Genomic DNA, 19,249 nt, shown 5'->3' with positions numbered 1-19,249 from the left:
AACGCTGACTGAATGTCATTTTGAATACTTTGGGGGGTGCAGTTTTTATAATGGGGTCATTTATGGGGTATTTCTAAGATGAAGACCCTTCAAATCCACTTCAAATCTGAACTGGTCCTTGAAAAATAGTGAGTTTGGAAATTTTGTGAAAAATTGGAAAATTGCTGCTGAACTTTGAAGCCCTCTGGTGTCTTCCAAAAGTAAAAAAAACGTCAATTTTATGATGCAAACATAAAGTGGACATATTGTATATGTGAATAAAAAAATATATATATTTGGAATATCCATTTTCCTTACAAGCAGAGAGCTTCAAAGTTAGAAAAATGCTACAATTTCAAATTTTTCATAAAATTTTGGGATTTTTCACCAAGAAAGGATGCAAGTTACCACAAAATTTTACCCCTATGTTAAAGTAGAATATGTCACGAAAAAACAATCTCGGAATCAGAATGATAACTAAAAGCATTCCAGAGTTATTAATGTTTAAATTGACAGTGGTCAGAATTGCAAAAAACGTCCGAGTCCTTAAGGTGAAAAAGGGCTAAGTTCTTAAGGGGTTAAACAATGAAAAGCTTTATTTGCGAATACTATAAGATAATATTTTTAAAGCCAAGCGCACTACACAACTATTGGTCCAAATAATGCCAAATGATAAATCTGTTGCATTTTTAGACAGTCTAATTTAACCCCTTAAGGACTCAACCCATTTTGGCCTTAAAGGGGTACTCCACCCCTAGACATGTTATTCCCTATCCAAAGGATAAGGAATAACATGTCTGATTGCAGGGGGTCTTGCCGCTGGGACAACCCACCCTCCCTTTCGATAGGAGATAACAACATTTCAAGCGGCAGAGTACACCTTTAACCACTTCCCACTATAGGAGGTATACATATGTCCCAGCACCCGACACGTTCAAGCGATGGGACGTATGCATACGTCCTAACGATCTCCGGCACTGCCGCAGGAGATTGGTGGCAGGACCTGGTTGTCCATCACAGCCGGAGTCCCGCCACAGCTACCAGAGCCGCGATCGCGCCGGTCCAGGCAGCATTAACCCCGTAGATTCCGTGATCAATCCTGATCACTGCATCTATGCTGTTGACAGGGGGAGCATGCTTCCCCTGTTCACCAACGGCGGTGCCGCGATGAGATCGCGAGTCGCCGTTGGTTGCTATGGCAGCAGGAGGTCAAATCATGACCTCCTGTCTGCCTGCTACGGAAGCCTGTGAGATCCAGCCACAGGCTGGATCGCACAGGCTGTGCTGTGTGCAGTTGATCAGGTCATACTGTGCTGCAGTACAAATGTATTGCAGCATAGTATAACCTGTAAAAAGTGTAAAAAATAAAATAAAAAATTCTTCAATAAAAGTATATGTAAAGAAAAATTAAAAAAATGCCCATTTGCCAATAAAAGCCCTGTATTATCACCAAGAAAGGTATTGCAACGTCCATAATGACATGTACTATAAAAATATAATGTAATTTATCCTGCATGGTAAACACCGTAAAAAAATAAAATAAATAAAAAAGTGCAAAATTCGCCAATTTTAGTACAAATAGCAGAATAAAAAAGATCAAAAGGAAGCATGTATCGCATAAATAATACCAATAAAAAGTATAGCTCATCCCGCAAAAAATAAGCCTTTACTCAATGGCGTCGGACGAAAAATAAAAAAGTTACGGCTGTTGGAAAATGAATGGCAGAAAAATAATTTTGCTCAGAAAAGGAAAAAGAACATAGAAAGCCATAATCATGCTGACCCACAAAATAAATATAACATCACTTTTACTGCACAGTCTACACCATAAAAATTAACTTTAAAAAGCCACAAATTTTCCAGTTTTTCACAATATTTTGGAGTTTTTCACAAAAAATGCTGCATGTGTCAACAAAAATGCACCACTTATATAAAGTACTATATGTCACGAAAAAACTCTCTCAGAATTGCCCTGCTCGGAAAAAGTGTTCTAAAGTTATTACCATTTAAAGAGATAAATGTCAAATAAAAAAAAAAAAAGAGCCTGATCATTGACGTAAAAAATGGGCCCATCCTTAAGGGGTTAAGAACTCATTTTTGTATTTTAGTTTTTTCCTCCTCTTCTTTTAAAAACTGTAACTCTTTTATTTTTCCACCCACAGACTACTATAAGGGTTGTTTCTTGCACAACCATTTGTACTTTGTAATGACACTTTTCATTTCAACATAAAATGTACCACAAAACCAAAAAATTATCATTTGTGGGCGAAAATGTATAGGAAAGCTGCAATTTTGCAGCTTTTGGGGGTTTGGTTTTCACACAGTGCACTTTATGGTAAAAATAATCCATAATTTTTATTCTGTTTGTCAATGTGATTAAAATGATATTCAATTCATGGAGTTCTTCTTTTATTGTACTCTTTTAAAAATATGCAAACTTTATTTAACATAATTGGTATGCATAAAATTGTCCTTTTCTGACCCCTATAACTTTTTAATTTTTCTGTATACAGGGATGTATGAAGGCTTACTTTTTGTCATCTGTAGTTTTTATTGGCATTTTTGATTTTTCGATTGTTTTTATCAATTGTTTTATGATGTACAGTATGATGCGATTGAAAATCAGTATTTTTGGTGTTAAACATAAACACAATATTTTAGTAGTTTGGACAATTACACACATGGCAATATCAAATATGTAAATTTTTTTCTTTTGTTTTGTAAAATGGGAAAATAAGGTTAATTTTATCTTTTATTAGGGGAGGGGGTTTTATATAATTTTAGAGACTTTTTTTTAATTTTTTTGCCTATGGCATATTATTAAACAGTGTGATCGGTGATCCACTGATAATGCTTGGCCAATCCGGGATACATGAGTAAATTGGTAATTGGCGGAAGGAGGCAGCTAAGGGGACCATCCTCCATTTTAGCTTAGCAAATCCCTGTGATCACGTGGCAGGGGTTTGGTAAGCTCCTTTGAGCTACCGCAGCTGTTTACTTTCACTTTAGACAACATGATCATCAGTGGTCAAATTATGGGCAGCAGAGGGATTGTCGCTGCCCGCCATAAGCAGTGAGTGTCTGGCTACTGATGGTAACTGAGACTTACTGCTCTGAAGCTAGCTCAGCTCCTGCAATCGCTTCATAGCCACTTAATGAGTCAGGGTAGACGGGTATGCCCTGTGTCCTTAACCCCTTAAGGACTCAGCCCATTTGGACCTTAAGGACTCAGACAATTTTATTTTTATGCTTTTGTTTTTTCCTCCTCCCCTTCAAAAAATCATAACTCTTTTATATTTTCATCCACAGACTAGTATGAGGGCTTGTTTTTTGCGCGACCAGTTGTCCGTTGTAATGCCATCACTCACTTTACCATAAAATGTATGGCGCAACCAAAAAAATACGATTTGTGTGGGAAATTAAAAAGAAAACCGCAATTTTGCAAATTTTCGAAGGTTTTGTTTTCACGCCGTACAATTTATTGTAAAAATTACATGTGTTTTTTATTCTCTGGGTCAATACAATTAAAATGATACCCATGATTATACACTTTTCTATCAATGTTGCGCAAACTTTTTAACTTTCATTTTTCCGTATAAGCGGTGGTATGGGGCTCATTTTTTACGCCGTGATCTGCACTTTTTATTAAAACTTTTATTACATTTTTTATTATATTTTTTGGGAATAAAATGTTATAAAAAAAGCAGCTATTTTGGACTTTTTTTTACGTTCACACCTTTCACCGTACGGGATCATTTACATTTTATTTTAATAGTTTGGATATTTACGCACGCGGCGATTCTAAATATGTATATAAAATAATTTGTTTACACTTTTTGGGGGTAAAATAGGGAAAATGGGACAACTTACGTTTTTATTGGGGGAGGGGGTTTTTCACATTTTTTTTACTTTATTTTTTAACTTTCTTTACATTTATTTATTTTACACTCTTATAGTCCCCATAGGGGACTATATATAGCAACCTGTTCCGTGCTAATCCTGTTCAGTGCTATGTATAGGACACAGCACTGATCAGGGTTATCGGTCATCATCTGCTCTGGTCTGCGGGAAGGCAGATCAGAGCAGAAGACTCCCGGAAGGCAGCGGAGCCAGGTGAAGTGACCTCCATCTGCCGTTCAGGATGATCGGATCGCCGCGGCAGCGCTGCAGGCAATCCGATCATCCTGTTGTCCGATCAAGTGACTGCGATGCTGCAGATGCCGTGATCTGTATTGATCACGGCATCTGAGAGGTTAATGGCGGACATCCGCACGATCGCGGGTGTCCGCCATTACCGGTGGGTCCCTGTCTGCGATCCACAGCCGGGACCTGCCGCGCATGATGCCGACATCGATCCGATGCCCGCGGTTATGCTCAGGACATAAATGTACGTCCTGGTGCATTAAGTACCACATCACCAGGACGTACATTTACGTCCTGCGTCGTTAAGGGGTTAAGTAACAGGAGACAAGAGTGTACCTGTATTCCCTGTGTCCTTAAGGGGTTAAAGGCATATTTCCATCTACTAATTTGACCTTCTCAACCCCCTCATGGATAGCAGCCAAAGCAGGGAAGTGACCCAATTTTTATAACCTCATTGACTTAAATGGGAGTTGAGCAAACAAAATAGCCTGACAAGCTGTACTGTTTACATAACTCCCAGAAATACATAAACAAAGTAGTTGGGGGGCTACGCCATTTGCACAACTCCCTGTATAGTCTGCTTCAGTCTCCCCACCGCCTCTAGTGGTTGCAAAGAGGCTGAAGGAGGCCTGAAGTCAAAATTAGGAGATGAGAATAATCCTTTAACTGGTTCTGGAACATTTTTGGCACATTGTGTAGCCTTTTAACATAAGCTTCATATACTGAAACTGCATTTCTTTTTGCCGAGGCCACATATGTTTTTGTTGGAAGCAGGGACAATGTCTAAAACTCATACAAAATGTGGCAAAATTTATGTAAGCCAGTTTTTTTTGTTGAACAAATGACTCGAGAATTGAGGCGCATTTGCATTAGTAAATCTAGTCCACTACGTTTGTGGCAAGACCTGAAAACTTGTTTCAGTACAATGTTTCAAACGTAAAAGTTTCCAGTTAAAATCGAACTAATCAAATGACAGGTATGTAATAAAGTTTGCATAACTCAATTTAAAGTTGTAATGTGACTTTTCTTTAAAAGTTACTTTTATAATTAGCATCACAAAACAGATTTTCTTAACAGGATAGAGTATTAATGGCAGGTAGCAGCTCGCACATACACAGTACTATTGTTAATTCAGCTGTTGTCTGCGCAACCCAAGGGGTTCATTTACTAAGTCTGAAATTTCCATGAACATTAACTATGATTTTTAAAACTGAAAACAGCTCAGTTCATCCAGGAGATCAATTATCTAGAGTAGTCTTTATAACTGCAGATGGTGAAATCTGAGGTGCGTACATAAAAGTCAGTATCTTGAAATACTTGCCCCCTAAGGAGTACTTATCATTGCCGGCACATTACAATGATTCTAAGTTGTAATAATGCCTTTCCCACTTTTGTCTCAAGGACTGCTGCTTTGGGAAATAACTCTTACGATTTATGTTCCAGATGTGACACATTTTAAAGAAAAGATACAAATTCCGACTTACCTTAAACTGCACAATTACTGAAGAGCTGAAGCAGCCTGGGGGGTAATTTAAGGAAATCCGTGAATCCACGCTCAGCTTTAAAGATAATCCTTTTTTAAGAACAGTAAAATTCTCCTTCTTTAAACATGAAACCACAGAAAATATGCCGAGTTTGTATACTTTAACCTCTGCAAAACTCCCCTGCATTAAACAAATTGCAAACATGAAAAGAAGCCAAAATGCGATGTTAATATGAAATCGCTGCTCATAACATTTAACTGAAAAAATATAATTGAAAGATGCTCAAAATAAAGTGTAAGCTCTGACCAGAGGAGAACATGTCTAGAGTGTCAAGTAAGCCAGCTTTTGTTCCTGGCATTTGGAAATTAACTGCTAAGAATACAATGCACACTAAATTAACCTAGCAACAAACCAAGGACATGCATATCAAAGAGCTATCCCCTGCCACTACTATGTAGACAGGAAGAGGAGATGAACTTCAGAAGTAGCGTAGTTGAGTTTGTTATATATGAGATCAAGAAAGGTATTGATTTTTCATGTGGAGATATAGTAAAAATTAGAAGACATTAGGCAATAATCCTTAAAAATGGTTGTCTTGCAGGAAACTGTATCTTTCGCAATTTGAAGCAGTTTTCCAGGCCTGTTAAACAAAAAAAAAAATTCACCTACCCAGTCTGTCCATTTATCGGCATTTCCTGGTGCATGTCTTACCACACAGGTTATGTCTGCTCAGCCAATCTATCCATCTAGTTACCATAGCTAAGAACAGGTCAAATTGAAATACATTGGTTGTATGTAGGTAAATCCACACTTTGCTGCACCTTTTAAATATATATTTTCTTGTTTGAAAAAGTTTGGAATAAACAATGGATTGTGCTTTATCATTGTCTCTTCTCTGTTACACTTTTTGTTTAAAACAAAAAGTATAAATTAGAAGCAGAGTACCTCCAGATATTGATCCATACAGTGAGGCTAGTGAGCAAGGTGTAATATCCAGGCTGCCTGTTGATCTGCAGGACCAAACTTTGATCAAAGTAGAGCATGCCACTTCCGGGTAGGGTGCTTTACAACCTGGATCTAACCACGGTCCCTATCTAATATCTTCCATGATCTGGGCTAGGGTCCATACACTGGTATAAGTGCTGGATTGTTAAAAGGCATCAATCAGTCCAGGTCAATAAGACACAGGCCATTACAGTACAAAATCAGCAGACAGCCGAGTAAATGTCAACAAGTCAGAGGGTCAGAACCAAGAGGGCAGCGAAGGAAAAAAATCAAAGCAAAGTCAAGGCAAAGAAACAGGCAAAAGGTCAAACATAGTGTCACAGTAGAAAGTCAGCAGACAGGAAAATGGTCAGGACACATGGAGAAGATCAGGTAACAGCAAGTCAAAACACATAAGGAATGCACGGAAGTCAAAGGGATAAAGAATGTTTGTTACAAACCAAAATCACAGGCAAAGGACTAAACTGTAAATCAGTTTAAATCTTCCGCCACTCTAAGGGCTGGTGCCGCAGCTGATTGACCCATAGCTCCCACCTTTTGATTGGCTGGATGGCCAAATTACTCATAGATGAACAAAGAAAGGATGACAAAGAAAGCTATCAGTTGTGCCAAATGGGAGGTGGGGGACACTGCTGGAGCTGGGAAGGTATGTATGTAACAGAACCCTACTGTGATCAGAGTTTAATTCAGTGGGACCTTGGTGGTTTAGGTGTTCCAGAATTTAGAAGCTTCAATGGGGCTGCAATAATTTAGCACAATATTTAGAATAATAAGAGTCTTGAACTGAGCCCCTTACCTTGTATTCTCCATGATATCCTTCTAAAGAGTTAGGCATTAAATAACTTGACTGGACCTTTTCATCTGTGACTTTTACCATCAAATCCTTATAGCTTCCTCTGTAGTGGCTATTGAATGGAATTGAAATACTGATTGGAAAAGGGATTTTAAAATGATCATCAGGACTAGATATATTCAGCACACTGCTGACCAGTTCTTCTGACTCCAACACCATTAAAGAGCTAAAGTCGTCCATAAATCTGCACTGCAGCTTCTGTAGGACAAATGGAGGGGCTTTAATAAAGCAGGCAAGCCTTTCTTCACCCATCTCATTTTGCAGAGTATATCTGTAACAGAAAAATACAATTAAAAAGCAAAGCTGTTACTAAGCAATCTCTATGCAGCACACATTCTGTTAAACATCATAACATAGACCAGACACATGGCTTCCTGCCCATTGACACTTTTAGAATCTAAGTATGTTAAAAAATTAATTCAGAACCTTTATTGCTTATGGAAACTAAACAGTCAATATAATAGGATTACCATTGAACATCATGTACTATATGCTTATTGAACCCACCAGAAGTGCCTTAGTTAAGGCTGTATTACATGGGCTGATTAACATGCTGACATTGTCCTGTGTAGTACGACACATGATCAGTCAATAAATAAGCAAGGGCAATATCGGACACAACCTATAGACAAGAGTGACACAATTTTTCTGATCTTTAAAATGTATTTCAAGTTGGGTTTTTTATTATGTTTTTATAAAATTTTCAAAATAGAACGTCATAATGATAGACCTTAGACAGACTCTCTAGCAATGTAGGAATCGCAAGCCACAAAGAATACAGCATAGGAGCACTGACTATAATAGTCCTACAGTAAACCTAAATCGAATACAGGTGGTAAATCTGAGGTGGTGAATAAGAGCAGTAAGAAGAGTGAACAGACATGCATGCACTTGTGGGGATTTGTGTAACATATTCAAGTACAGGAACATCGGCATCATAAGTGTGGAAAGACGTTGTCTGGGAGGCAATTGTCTAGGACAGGGAAAGGTGATTTCCAGACAGAAGAAAGAAAGGAGAGGCAGTAGATGACCAATGTCCAACTAAACTTCCAGAATCTCTCTTTGAAAGAAGCCAAACCCTGAGAAGGGTTGCTCTCCTCAAAGCTGTAAATTTGGTCCACTTGAGCTATCTAACATTGGGAATCAAAACTTTACAAGAAGTTGTGTGGACAACTAATGTTTAGGTGGAAGAAGCCTGGCCTCTGAAAGGATATACTGTAGTGGAATGAGAGAGTGCAGGGATTTTTAGACTGGAAGAAGAGACACTAATGGAAATCAGGGCAATATCAGGGATGCAGGACTGGCATATGGAGTTACATTGCCAATATATATCAACCTACCATCGTTGAACCAAGTTGCAACTGCACCATATGTAAAGAAAGAAGCCTCTATTAGGAGTATTAGCATGAATTTGAGCACAAGCTCTAGTAACAGGGATATATATATATATATATATATATATATATATATATATATACATATCATTTTTTTTAAGTAGGGTTTTTTTTTTCTATTTAATATCTCACTATAATTATACAGAGGTAACCCTGATATTCTCCACCATTCTTCTTAGGAATTTCTGTCTGTATAGTACTTTCTTAATAAGTAGTTGCTTTATGCTTAAAGGAAAACTGTCAGCCAGTTCACTTAGAATAAACTCAATATACTGGGTGATAGTGTGGGTTAACTGGATTCCAACCAGGGGTCACTTACTTTAGTGTGTGCCCTGGCCGCTGAGTTCTCCCCCAATAAAGTTATGTTTGTCCTCTCTGTAGTAGTACTTTGAAGGCGGTCCCCCAGTGTCCATATTTCTTTGGGTCCCAGAGGAAGGGGCCTAAACCTGCCCCCATGGTTTGCATATTCATTTTATTCACATGCCCCTGGAGTACAGCGCTCTGTCTGCACACTGCATGCGCTTGAAGATTTTACACAGCTCTCACGTCCTGATGACATGAGAGCTGAGCGTCCCCGTACTTCTGTAGGGAGGGCCCAGTACATGCGCAGTTACATGGTGTAGAGCGCTCTCCAGGGACACACAGCTCTCACGTCATCAGGATGTGAGAGCTGTGAAAAATCTTCAAGAGCATGCGCTCTGCAGACAAAGCGCTGCACTCCAGAGGCATGTGAAGAAAATGAATATGCTAACCACGGGGGCGAGCTTAGGCCCCTTCCTCAAGGACCCAAAGAAATATAGATGCAGGAAGACCGCATTCAAAGCACTCCTACAGAGAGGACAAACACAACTTTATCGGGGGAGAACTCAGCAGCGAGGGCAAACACTAGACTCCAGTTCACCCACACTATCACCCAGTGTATTGGGTTTAGTGTGGGTAAAGTTTTCCTTTAATAAATGAACACATCCAAAGTACAATTTTACAGTACAAATGACTCCTTACTCCTTGTAAATCCAGGCTCCAGCATTCAAGAAGTGATCATCTGAATGGCGTGTCTCATTGACTGTGACTTCTGACCTGGTTAGCTCCATTATGTTCTCCTCCTTTTGTTCTGGTTGTGAATTTAGTTCTTGGTCATAGGTTATATTTGTGTTTTTGTGCTGTATTTGTTCCTCAGTCACTGACACAGAATCGTTGTCCTCACATTCTGGCTCATCACCTTTGTCAATGTTGCTGCTTATAACAGAATTGTCAGGATTATCCCCTTGCACATTGGTTTCTAGTTCTTCTTCCTGACTTGCATTTATTTTCAGTTCAGGAGAGTCTACAGTATCTTTGATTTCTTCATCATTGAAATGTCCATTGATATTTTCATGAGAAATGTTAAGTGTAGCATCAATCGGGTGATTTTCATTATCAAGTTGTGATGATTGTACATCAATGTATACCAAATGCTCTTCACTTTGCTTCAAGTTTCTTTCTGTATCCCCAAGTATTTGGTTGACCACAATTACGTAATTTATATAATCTGCATAGGAAGAGAGCAACAGCATTTATTTTTTTAATTGGCACATCACTGTTTTACACCCAATGTAAACCAGTATGTTTGTAGATATCTTCCAGCCACTCCTACAGTGTAGTAGTTAACTAGCCTCTATTTATGATCACTAATCTGTCCATCACAAGGTTCAAAATTTATCCCCTGAATGTCCCTGTCATTTAAAAAAATACACAAGTTTGGATTGGTCAGGGTCTCAGTTCTGAGACATCCACTGATTATTACAAAGTACAATTGGTCACATAAAAATTAATACCATATATCAGTCTTCAGATGGAAATAAGAGTTATGGCTCTTAAAAGGCTAGGAGGAAAAAACTAAATGCAAAAATAAAAATGTGATTGTGTTCAAGGCCAAAATGGGCTGTGTCCTTAAGAGGTTAAGGATAAAAAAAACTAATAAAAAATTATACAAATTTAAGCTTCAGTTTGAGTATCATGAATATGAATACTTGTAATTTTTTTATTTTTTTTTTCTATTGTATTACAGAGGTTGAAATTCACAGATAAATCCTTGGCAAAATTCCACATCAGTTAGTACACGCTGAGGCTCTAGAAATGCACAATATACCTACAATCTAATACAATTTATTTTCTGTAGCATTAAAATGGGGTTTTGTATTTTCATGTATGTTGTTGCATATTTTAACAATTTGTAGGCTACTGTTTTTAACACCTTAATGGTTACTGCAAAATTGCCTATATACAGTTCTTATAGGTAGAAGACAAAAGATAATCACAAGAATCCCAATATAGTTGTGTTTACTCCTCATAGGGAAACATTGGGATTTCATTTTTTGACCAATTTGTACATACAGTATACTATATACACCCACAGATATATTTGGATATATTATATATCTTACCATTTATTGTATTGAGTTCCTTAGACTTCTCCTGAAGCTCCTTTAAAATACGAAGTGTGGTCTGCAATGTCTCTGTTGTTCCATTTAGTTTCTCACAGATCGTCTTACTGAGGTCACGGATTAAGGGAATTAATAAACATATGAGTTCTTTCATGTCTTGATTGTTTTTGGAATGTGATTCTTCTATGATATCTTTCACATTGTCATTGTATTGTTTAATCTGTGTCAGAATCAGAGTCAGATCATCACTTGTCGTATTTGTTCGATCACTTGATGGCATTTCCATTCTTACTGTGAAATTCTATTATTCTGTTCCCGTCTGCTTACAATCAGGTTTCAGTGAAATGTTAATAGTGTTTTTCTGTCCCCTGTCCTGATGGTAAAGTGACCAGAGCAGGCTTTAGCCCAGCTCCTAGTCATTGAATCACTAAGGGCAGTGAGTTACTATAGCCACTGAGAGGAGGGGCAGAAGCAGTACACAAAGATTAAAGATAAGGAAGTACAATAAATTACTTCACTCAATGACATGAGCTTTGTTACTAATGCAAATCTTTGCTGCAAATTCCTTTTGTAAACAATTGGCAGCCTGAGCTTATCTGTGTTTGATCTATGTATGAAATATATTTACTAAAACAATGAGAATTTACTTTTGTTTACATTAACAGGTAACAGGCAAGTTCTGCATAAATATAATGCAACCAAATAAACTTTAAGAAGTTTTGCATGATAAAGGTGTTTTCCCTTTGACAGCTACTGGAAGGTAAATGTATTAATAGATTGCATTCTTTCTACTAAACGGGCATTTATTTGATAGACGTATCAGGAATAATAGAGGAGGAAATGCTTCTTGCAGCAGCTCTCTGCTCTGGCTCATGGTGGAGGGAGGGTGCCCTATTGCGATGTCCATTTGATATGCAGGGCATATAGAAAGGGTTGGTCATAATGACACAACCGCTGTCATACAAATTGTTGTTGGAAATAGAAATAGACCTACACTGAGATTTGTGCAAAATGTATAGTATAAGAAGTTTTCCAGGTTCGTCACTACGGTTGAGGATTACTTATCTATTTCCCTTGATTTCTCTGTTTTATTTCTAACATGAATGTGCATAAGAAGGAGGGTAGTTTACAGTCTGGCCACAGTCAGCGGATGTCTCTATGTTGCTTAATAGTCATATTTCGTTTGTTACTGATTCACTTTTTCTGCTACAAGGACGGTCGGTTGTTGTACTAAATACTAACACACATGCAAACAATGTGCACAATACATAGGTGATTTCCATTCAATCCTGACTCATCTTCAGGGGTAATCACTACAGGGGGATGGTCGCTGACAAGTTATCAGACATTCACAAGCTACTTAGTTGCCAGTATACCTGACACGTTCTTCAGGGGTAGCCATTGGCTGACTGTTGATTACTGACACGCCTTCATAGCAACAGTTACCTACACATAGGTGATGATTTACCCTTAATCCTGACTCATCTTTGGGGGGAATCATTACAGTTTAATGTGGCTGACATGTCTTCAGGACATCAATTTGACATTTAAGCCCTGGTTACTGCTATCCTGACATGCCTTCAGGGGGACCTTGGTTTGCACCTGTTACTGACATGTTTTCAGAGCAGTCACTTTTATTCATGTCCTTACACAATCATGAAAGCATATCAAGTAGAGCTTTTTACTCGTCCTGACTCTTCAGGTCGTACGGCTTTGTCACGTCGGTCACATTTTCCTATGTTCTTAGTGTTTCACCTTCCGGCAGCCTGCTGGCTTATCAGTTAGCAATCACGATCTCGATACATACAGTCATGGCCAAAAATGTTGGCACCCCTGAAATCTTTCAAGAAAATTAAGTATTTCTCACAAAAGAAAGGATTGCAGTAACAGATGTTTTGCTATACACATGTTTATTCCCTTTGAGTGTATTGGAACTAAACCAAAAAAGGGAGGAAAAAAAGCAAAATGGACATAATGTCACACCAAACTCCAAAATTGGGCTGGACAAAATGATTGGCACCTTTTAAAAATTGTGGAAAAATAAGATTGTTTCAACCATGTGATGCTCCTTTAAACTCACCTGGGGCAAGTAAAACATATCATCAATCTCAAGGTTACAAGTCCATCTCCAGAGATCTAGATTTGCCTTTGTCCACAGTGCGCAACATTATCAAGAAGTTTGCAACCCATGGCACTGTAGCTAATCTCTGCATGTATGGGAGAGATAAATTGATGAAAGGTGTTAATGCAGGATAGTCCGTATGGTGGATAAGCAGCCACAAACAAGTTCCAAAGATATTCAAGCTATCCTGCAGGTTCAGGGAGCATCAGTGTAAGCATGAACTATCCATCAACATTTAAATAAAATTAAACGCTATTGCAGGAGACCCAGAAGGACCCACTGCTGACACAGAGACATAAAAAATCAAAACTACACTTTGCCAAAATGAACTTGAGTAAGCCACAATCCTTCTAGGAAAATGTCTTGTGGACAGATAAGACCAAGATGGAGCTTTTTGGTAAAGCACATCATTCTACTGTTTACTGAAAATGGAATGAGGCCTACAAAGAAAAGAAAAGGATCAATGATTTTTTGGGTTGTTTGGCTGCCTCTGGCCCTGGGTGCCTTGAAATGTGTGCAAGGCATCATGAAATCTGAGGATTAACAACGGATTTTGGGTCGCACTGTACAGCCCAGTGTCAGAAAGCTGGGTTTGCGTCTGAGATCTTGGGTCTTCCAGCAGGACAATAGCCCCAAACATACATCAAAAAGCACCCAGAAATGGATAGCAACAAAGCGCTGGAGAGTTCTGAAGGGGCCAGCAATGAGTTCAGATCTAAATCCCATTGAACACCTGTGGAGAGATCTTAAAATTGCTGTTGGGAAAAGGCGCCCTTCCAATAAGAGAGACCTGAAGCAGTTTGCAAAGGAAGAGTGGTCCAACATTCCGGCTGAGAGGTGTAAGAAGCTCATTGATGGTTATAGGAAGCCACTGATTTCAGTTATTTTTTCCAAAGGGTGTGCAACCAAATATTAAGTTAAGGGTGCCAATAATTTTGTCCAGCCCATCTTTGGAGTTTGGTGTGACATTATGTCCAATTTGAATTTTTTCCTCCCTTTTTTGGTTTAGTTTCAATACACACAAAGGGAACAACTAGAGATGAGCGAATCGAAGCTGATGAACCCTAATTTGTTAAGAATTTCATGAAATATTCGATTCGCAAAGAATGCTTCTATCGTGCAAATCGCTTCATTAAACTCCATTTACTGCAGTCCAGGCTCCAGGGCATCTAAAATGGCGTATTCACATGTCAGTACATGGGGCAAGGAATGCTGGGAAGGCAGGAAGGCAAGGCGGGATGATCCTGAATCACATCAGCAGCCAGTTACCCCTGTAATGTCACAGCTCTATATATTCGGCAGCCATTTTGCGGCTCGTCATATCATTTATTACAGTGCACAGAGATAGGACGGACATCGCTGTATGTGTGTTACACAGAAAACCTCGTTCCAACAGTGTTTCACATCCTAGTCACATCAGCGTTCTGGTGGACAGAGAGCATTGTTTTTTTCACTGAAAAGGATTTTTACTGCAGCCATTAACCTCCCAGTCACTTTCTTCAGCATTGTATTACAGTGAGAGGCAGATAGCTGTGTGTTGCCTAATACATTACAACAAGCTGCATCAACTTCATAAACCTTAGCAGAGGAGTCAGGAATAATTTTTCAGCACAATTCAGTGTCTTTGTTCCACAACAAATCATCTGCTGGTTATACTAGTCTGTAGACAGTATAATATCCAGCAGTCCATTCCTAATAGTCTTTGACAGAGTGCAATTTTGTGTTTAGTAAACAGCTTTTTTGTGCTAATGCACTGTTGTGTACGGCTGGTGTTGTGCAAAAATATGTTTTTTTTAAGCGTACTTGACTGTTAATCTGTCAAGGGCCTAGATACAGTGAAAGGACAGCCAAAAGTATTCACCGGCTGGTGTATTACTCTAATACATTTATTAAGCATACTGTAGCGCAATTTTCTGCCCTCATAAGTGCATACCACATACCTACATCTACATAGTGTACTATTTTAAACCTGTTAATCTGTCAAGGGCCTAGATACTTTGAAAGTCAAGGCAAAAGTACTCACTGGCTAGTGTTCTGTAGCGCATTTTTCTGCCCTCATAAGTGCATAATGTATATGTACATCTACACAATACCTATATCCCGACCATACAAAGCAATATAGCACTGGTCACCAACAAAACCGCACAGACTCAAGGTCACAGTCTGAATAAACACCTACAAAGGTGAATTGACGCCATAAAAAAACAAAAGACGCACATGCACACAAATACTGCCAACTGGACTGGAGCAATCTTTGCACAGAGACACTATTAAGCACATTCCACTTTATCCACAGCTATTGCAATACTGGACACCGCAGCAGATACGAAATAGGCTGAAGAGTTTGCCAGTACAAGATACAATACACATGAAGAAACTGAACCTGTGACACTGATGGGACAATAAGAATTAAATATGTGTGATTTTTAAACAGTGCTAAATAAAATGTGAGTTTTTTAAAAGGTTCCCTAACTCTTCATGAGAATTTGTGAATAATCTGGGAGACCTCTACAGTACGAAGGTTATAATTAACCGGTCAGTGCAATACCTAATACCCCTCAGAAGAGGGAATGGCAAAATTAATATCTGGTAAAGTGGACAATAATAGGTGGCTGGAAGACATCCAGGAGGTATTTTCTGAAAAAGAAGTTAGCTTTTTTAGCCAAAGTACATCAATCAAATCGGCTTTTGAAAATGTGACGAAACTGTATTAAGATCATGCTCACTTGAACTGGGAAGTATACAGCCTAGAAAACTACCTGTCCAATAAATTTGTTCCAAGAGGATTGAGGATTCTGCTGATACCATCCAAAAGAATACAAACTACACATATAAAGGAAAGGTGGGAACAGGAGGCAACAGAGAGCTCTCTTAGATTAATGCGAATACTCTTGGACGAAGAAAAATTCAATTGGAAACTATTACAGTAAACCTAAATAAAACCATTGAATATATCAACACCTTCAAAGGAGATCCCACCTTTCAAAAGAAGGCCCATCTATTAGAGGATACAGTGGCCAAATTTGTATCCTACATTAAAGAAAAGAAACATCAACAAAGAGATCTGACAGACTTTAGGAACAAACAAGAGTACGAGATACTGAAGAAAACAGCAACAGTTGTAGAAAGAGACATATCGTTCTCTGAGTGTGAAGACACAGATACAGAAAAAGCTGCCCTCACTCCAAATTATCAAAACTCCAGAGGGAACAGAGGAAGGGGAGTGGGGAGCAGCAGGAGACCTAGGGGTCCAAGAAGAGGACAGAAAGGTTTTTTAGAGAGACCACCCAACCTATCCTCATACCCACTGAGAAGTGCAAAGAACTAGGGCACACATCACAATTATTGAAGATATGATTAAAACTTCACTTTTAATAGTAGCTAATAAAATAACCAAAAAAAACAAACAAACAAAACATCTAGTGCACAAAATATTTACGGACCGCCACCATTAATAAGAGATATCGCTAGTAGAAGCTCAAATATCTGCTATTGGGCAGTCCTTGAAAAATGAAGGAGTACTGTAGTCGTAGGGCTACTATGTATAACTAGTCACTAGATCACTTCTGCTGATCTTCCTTCAACAAAGGTGCATGTTACCATAATTCATATGCATAAGGTGCGTATTCCAGCATTAATAGTGGTTGTCATAGTGCAGTAGTGACTCTGCTAGTCAGTATATCCCAATGGTACAAGGCCTTGATAGCAGCATATATAGGCAGCAATAGATAGCACATATCTTAGCAGCATACCATCATTACACTCCGTTCTGCAGCAATTAGTATTGCACTTTCCAGCATAGCAGCAGAAATCCTGATAGCAGCGTCAACAAGCAGCAATAGATAGCACATATCTTAGCAGCATACCGTCATTGTACTCAATTCTGCAACAGTAGGTATTGCACTTTCCAACATAGCAGCAGAGATATATAGCAGCAGAATATAGAGTTGGCACCAAAGCGAAATTAATATCATTGCACTTAGCCCTTCAGTTGTGCAGCAGTTATATATTGCACTTAATTCAGTAGCTGCAGATAACTTGCAGTAAGCAGCAGTACAAGCTATTGGTTCCAACATCCATCCAGTCATTGCACTTAGCCCTATGTGCTGCAGCTGTCCTTCATCTAATCCAATAACAAATGCATTAATAAAGCAGCATAGTTACATATCTTAACATGTCCAGAGCAGGGGACCTACGCGTTTCCTTTGCCATCAATCATCAGGGACCGGCGTCTTGGCTCTTTATTATAGTTTAATCCATGTGCTCATTTCTCTATGTGTGACTCTGGTGGCGGCCGTACACAGAATATCTCGTTCGCGCTGTTTTTTAAGCTAGTTAGCTCCTCCCCCTACATCACATGACTCCCTCAGTCTGGGTCATACGCGTTATAGACGCGAATCTAAATGTGAAAAACAAATTAACTAGTACTCAATTGTCTTGCAATTAGTTACAAATTATATCTCTAGATGTCACTTGCAAAGAACTAGAGTGTTGAAGTATACATATGGTTAATATATACCTGTTTGAGAAGACGGTCCCGATCGGCATCAATATCGAGATCTGAAACGCAAACCACTGGTGTCTATAGTTTTCCAAGTCAGAACGAGGCGTGAAGCGCAACCTGACGTCACATACCTCCTCCCTTTACAGCGTGATTTCTCAGATCCTCGGGATGGGTCAGGGGCGCGTCTATGACGCGTATGACCCAGACTGAGGGAGTCATGTGATGTAGGGGGAGGAGCTAACTAGCTTAAAAAACAGCGCGAACGAGATATTCTGTGTACGGCCGCCACCAGAGTCGCACATAGAGAAATGAGCACATGGATTAAACTATAATAAAGAGCCAAGACGCCGGTCCCTGATGATTGATGGCAAAGGAAACGCGTAGGACCCCTGCTCTGGACATGTTAAGATATGTAACAATGCTGCTTTATTAATGCATTTGTTATTGGATTAGATGAAGGACAGCTGCAGCACATAGGGCTAAGTGCAATGACTATGGATGGATGTTGGAACCAATAGCTTGTACTGCTGCTTACTGCAAGTTATCTGCAGCTACTGAATTAAGTGCAATATATAACTGCTGCACAACTGAAGGGCTAAGTGCAATGATATTAGTTTCGCTTTGGTGCCAACTCTATATTCTGCTGCTATATATCTCTGCTGCTATGTTGGAAAGTGCAATACCTACTGTTGCAGAATTGAGTACAATGACGGTATGCTGCTAAGATATGTGCTATCTATTGCTGCTTGTTGACGCTGCTATCAGGATTTCTGCTGCTATGCTGGAAAGTGCAATACTAATTGCTGCAGAACGGAGTGTAATGATGGTATGCTGCTAAGATATGTGCTATCTATTGCTGCCTATATATGCTGCTATCAAGGCCTTGTACCATTGGGATATACTGACTAGCAGAGTCACTACTGCACTATGACAACCACTATTAATGCTGGAATACGCACCTTATGCATATGAATTATGGTAACATGCACCTTTGTTGAAGGAAGATCAGCAGAAGTGATCTAGTGACTAGTTATACATAGTAGCCCTACGACTACAGTACTCCTTCATTTTTCAAGGACTGCCCAATAGCAGATATTTGAGCTTCTACTAGCGATATCTCTTATTAATGGTGGCGGTCCGTAAATATTTTGTGCACTAGATGTTTTGTTTGTTTGTTTTTTTTTTGGTTATTTTATTAGCTGCTATTAAAAGTGAAGTTTTAATCATATCTTCAATATAAGGTTCCCTTTCGCTTTATTGAGAAAATTTTTTTGGGAGACCTAAACCTTTAGCTAGAAGCTATATCGAGTATACACACATCACAATTAGAAAGTGAAATTGA

The 19,249-nt window shown here is 38.9% G+C and overlaps 1 protein-coding gene across 4 annotated transcripts in view; it reads right to left on the bottom strand.

Moving 5' to 3' along the window:
* The window catches only part of DTHD1 (death domain containing 1), a 118,765-nt gene that overhangs the window by 45,672 nt on the left and 53,844 nt on the right, over positions 1 to 19,249 (bottom strand). The window contains exons 2-5 of one of the 4 annotated variants that reach the window (XM_056556268.1): positions 11,282 to 11,501; positions 9,861 to 10,386; positions 7,408 to 7,735; positions 5,607 to 5,786 (exon numbers count right to left, since the gene is read on the bottom strand). In XM_056556268.1, coding sequence (XP_056412243.1) covers positions 5,607 to 5,786; positions 7,408 to 7,735; positions 9,861 to 10,386; positions 11,282 to 11,435 — 1,188 coding nt within the window. In that variant the 5' untranslated portion in view covers positions 11,436 to 11,501. Of the gene's footprint in view, positions 1 to 5,606; positions 5,787 to 7,407; positions 7,736 to 9,177; positions 9,253 to 9,860; positions 10,387 to 11,281; positions 11,920 to 19,249 lie in introns of those variants that run through there. The other 3 variants (XM_056556258.1, XM_056556277.1, XM_056556286.1) reach the window with 3 other exon arrangements.

Source organism: Hyla sarda, chromosome 1, assembly GCF_029499605.1.
Source record: "Hyla sarda isolate aHylSar1 chromosome 1, aHylSar1.hap1, whole genome shotgun sequence".
Taxonomy (NCBI): domain Eukaryota; kingdom Metazoa; phylum Chordata; class Amphibia; order Anura; family Hylidae; genus Hyla; species Hyla sarda.
The sequence above is the reverse complement of the archived record's forward strand: the minus strand, read 5'-3'. Positions and strand labels throughout refer to the sequence as shown.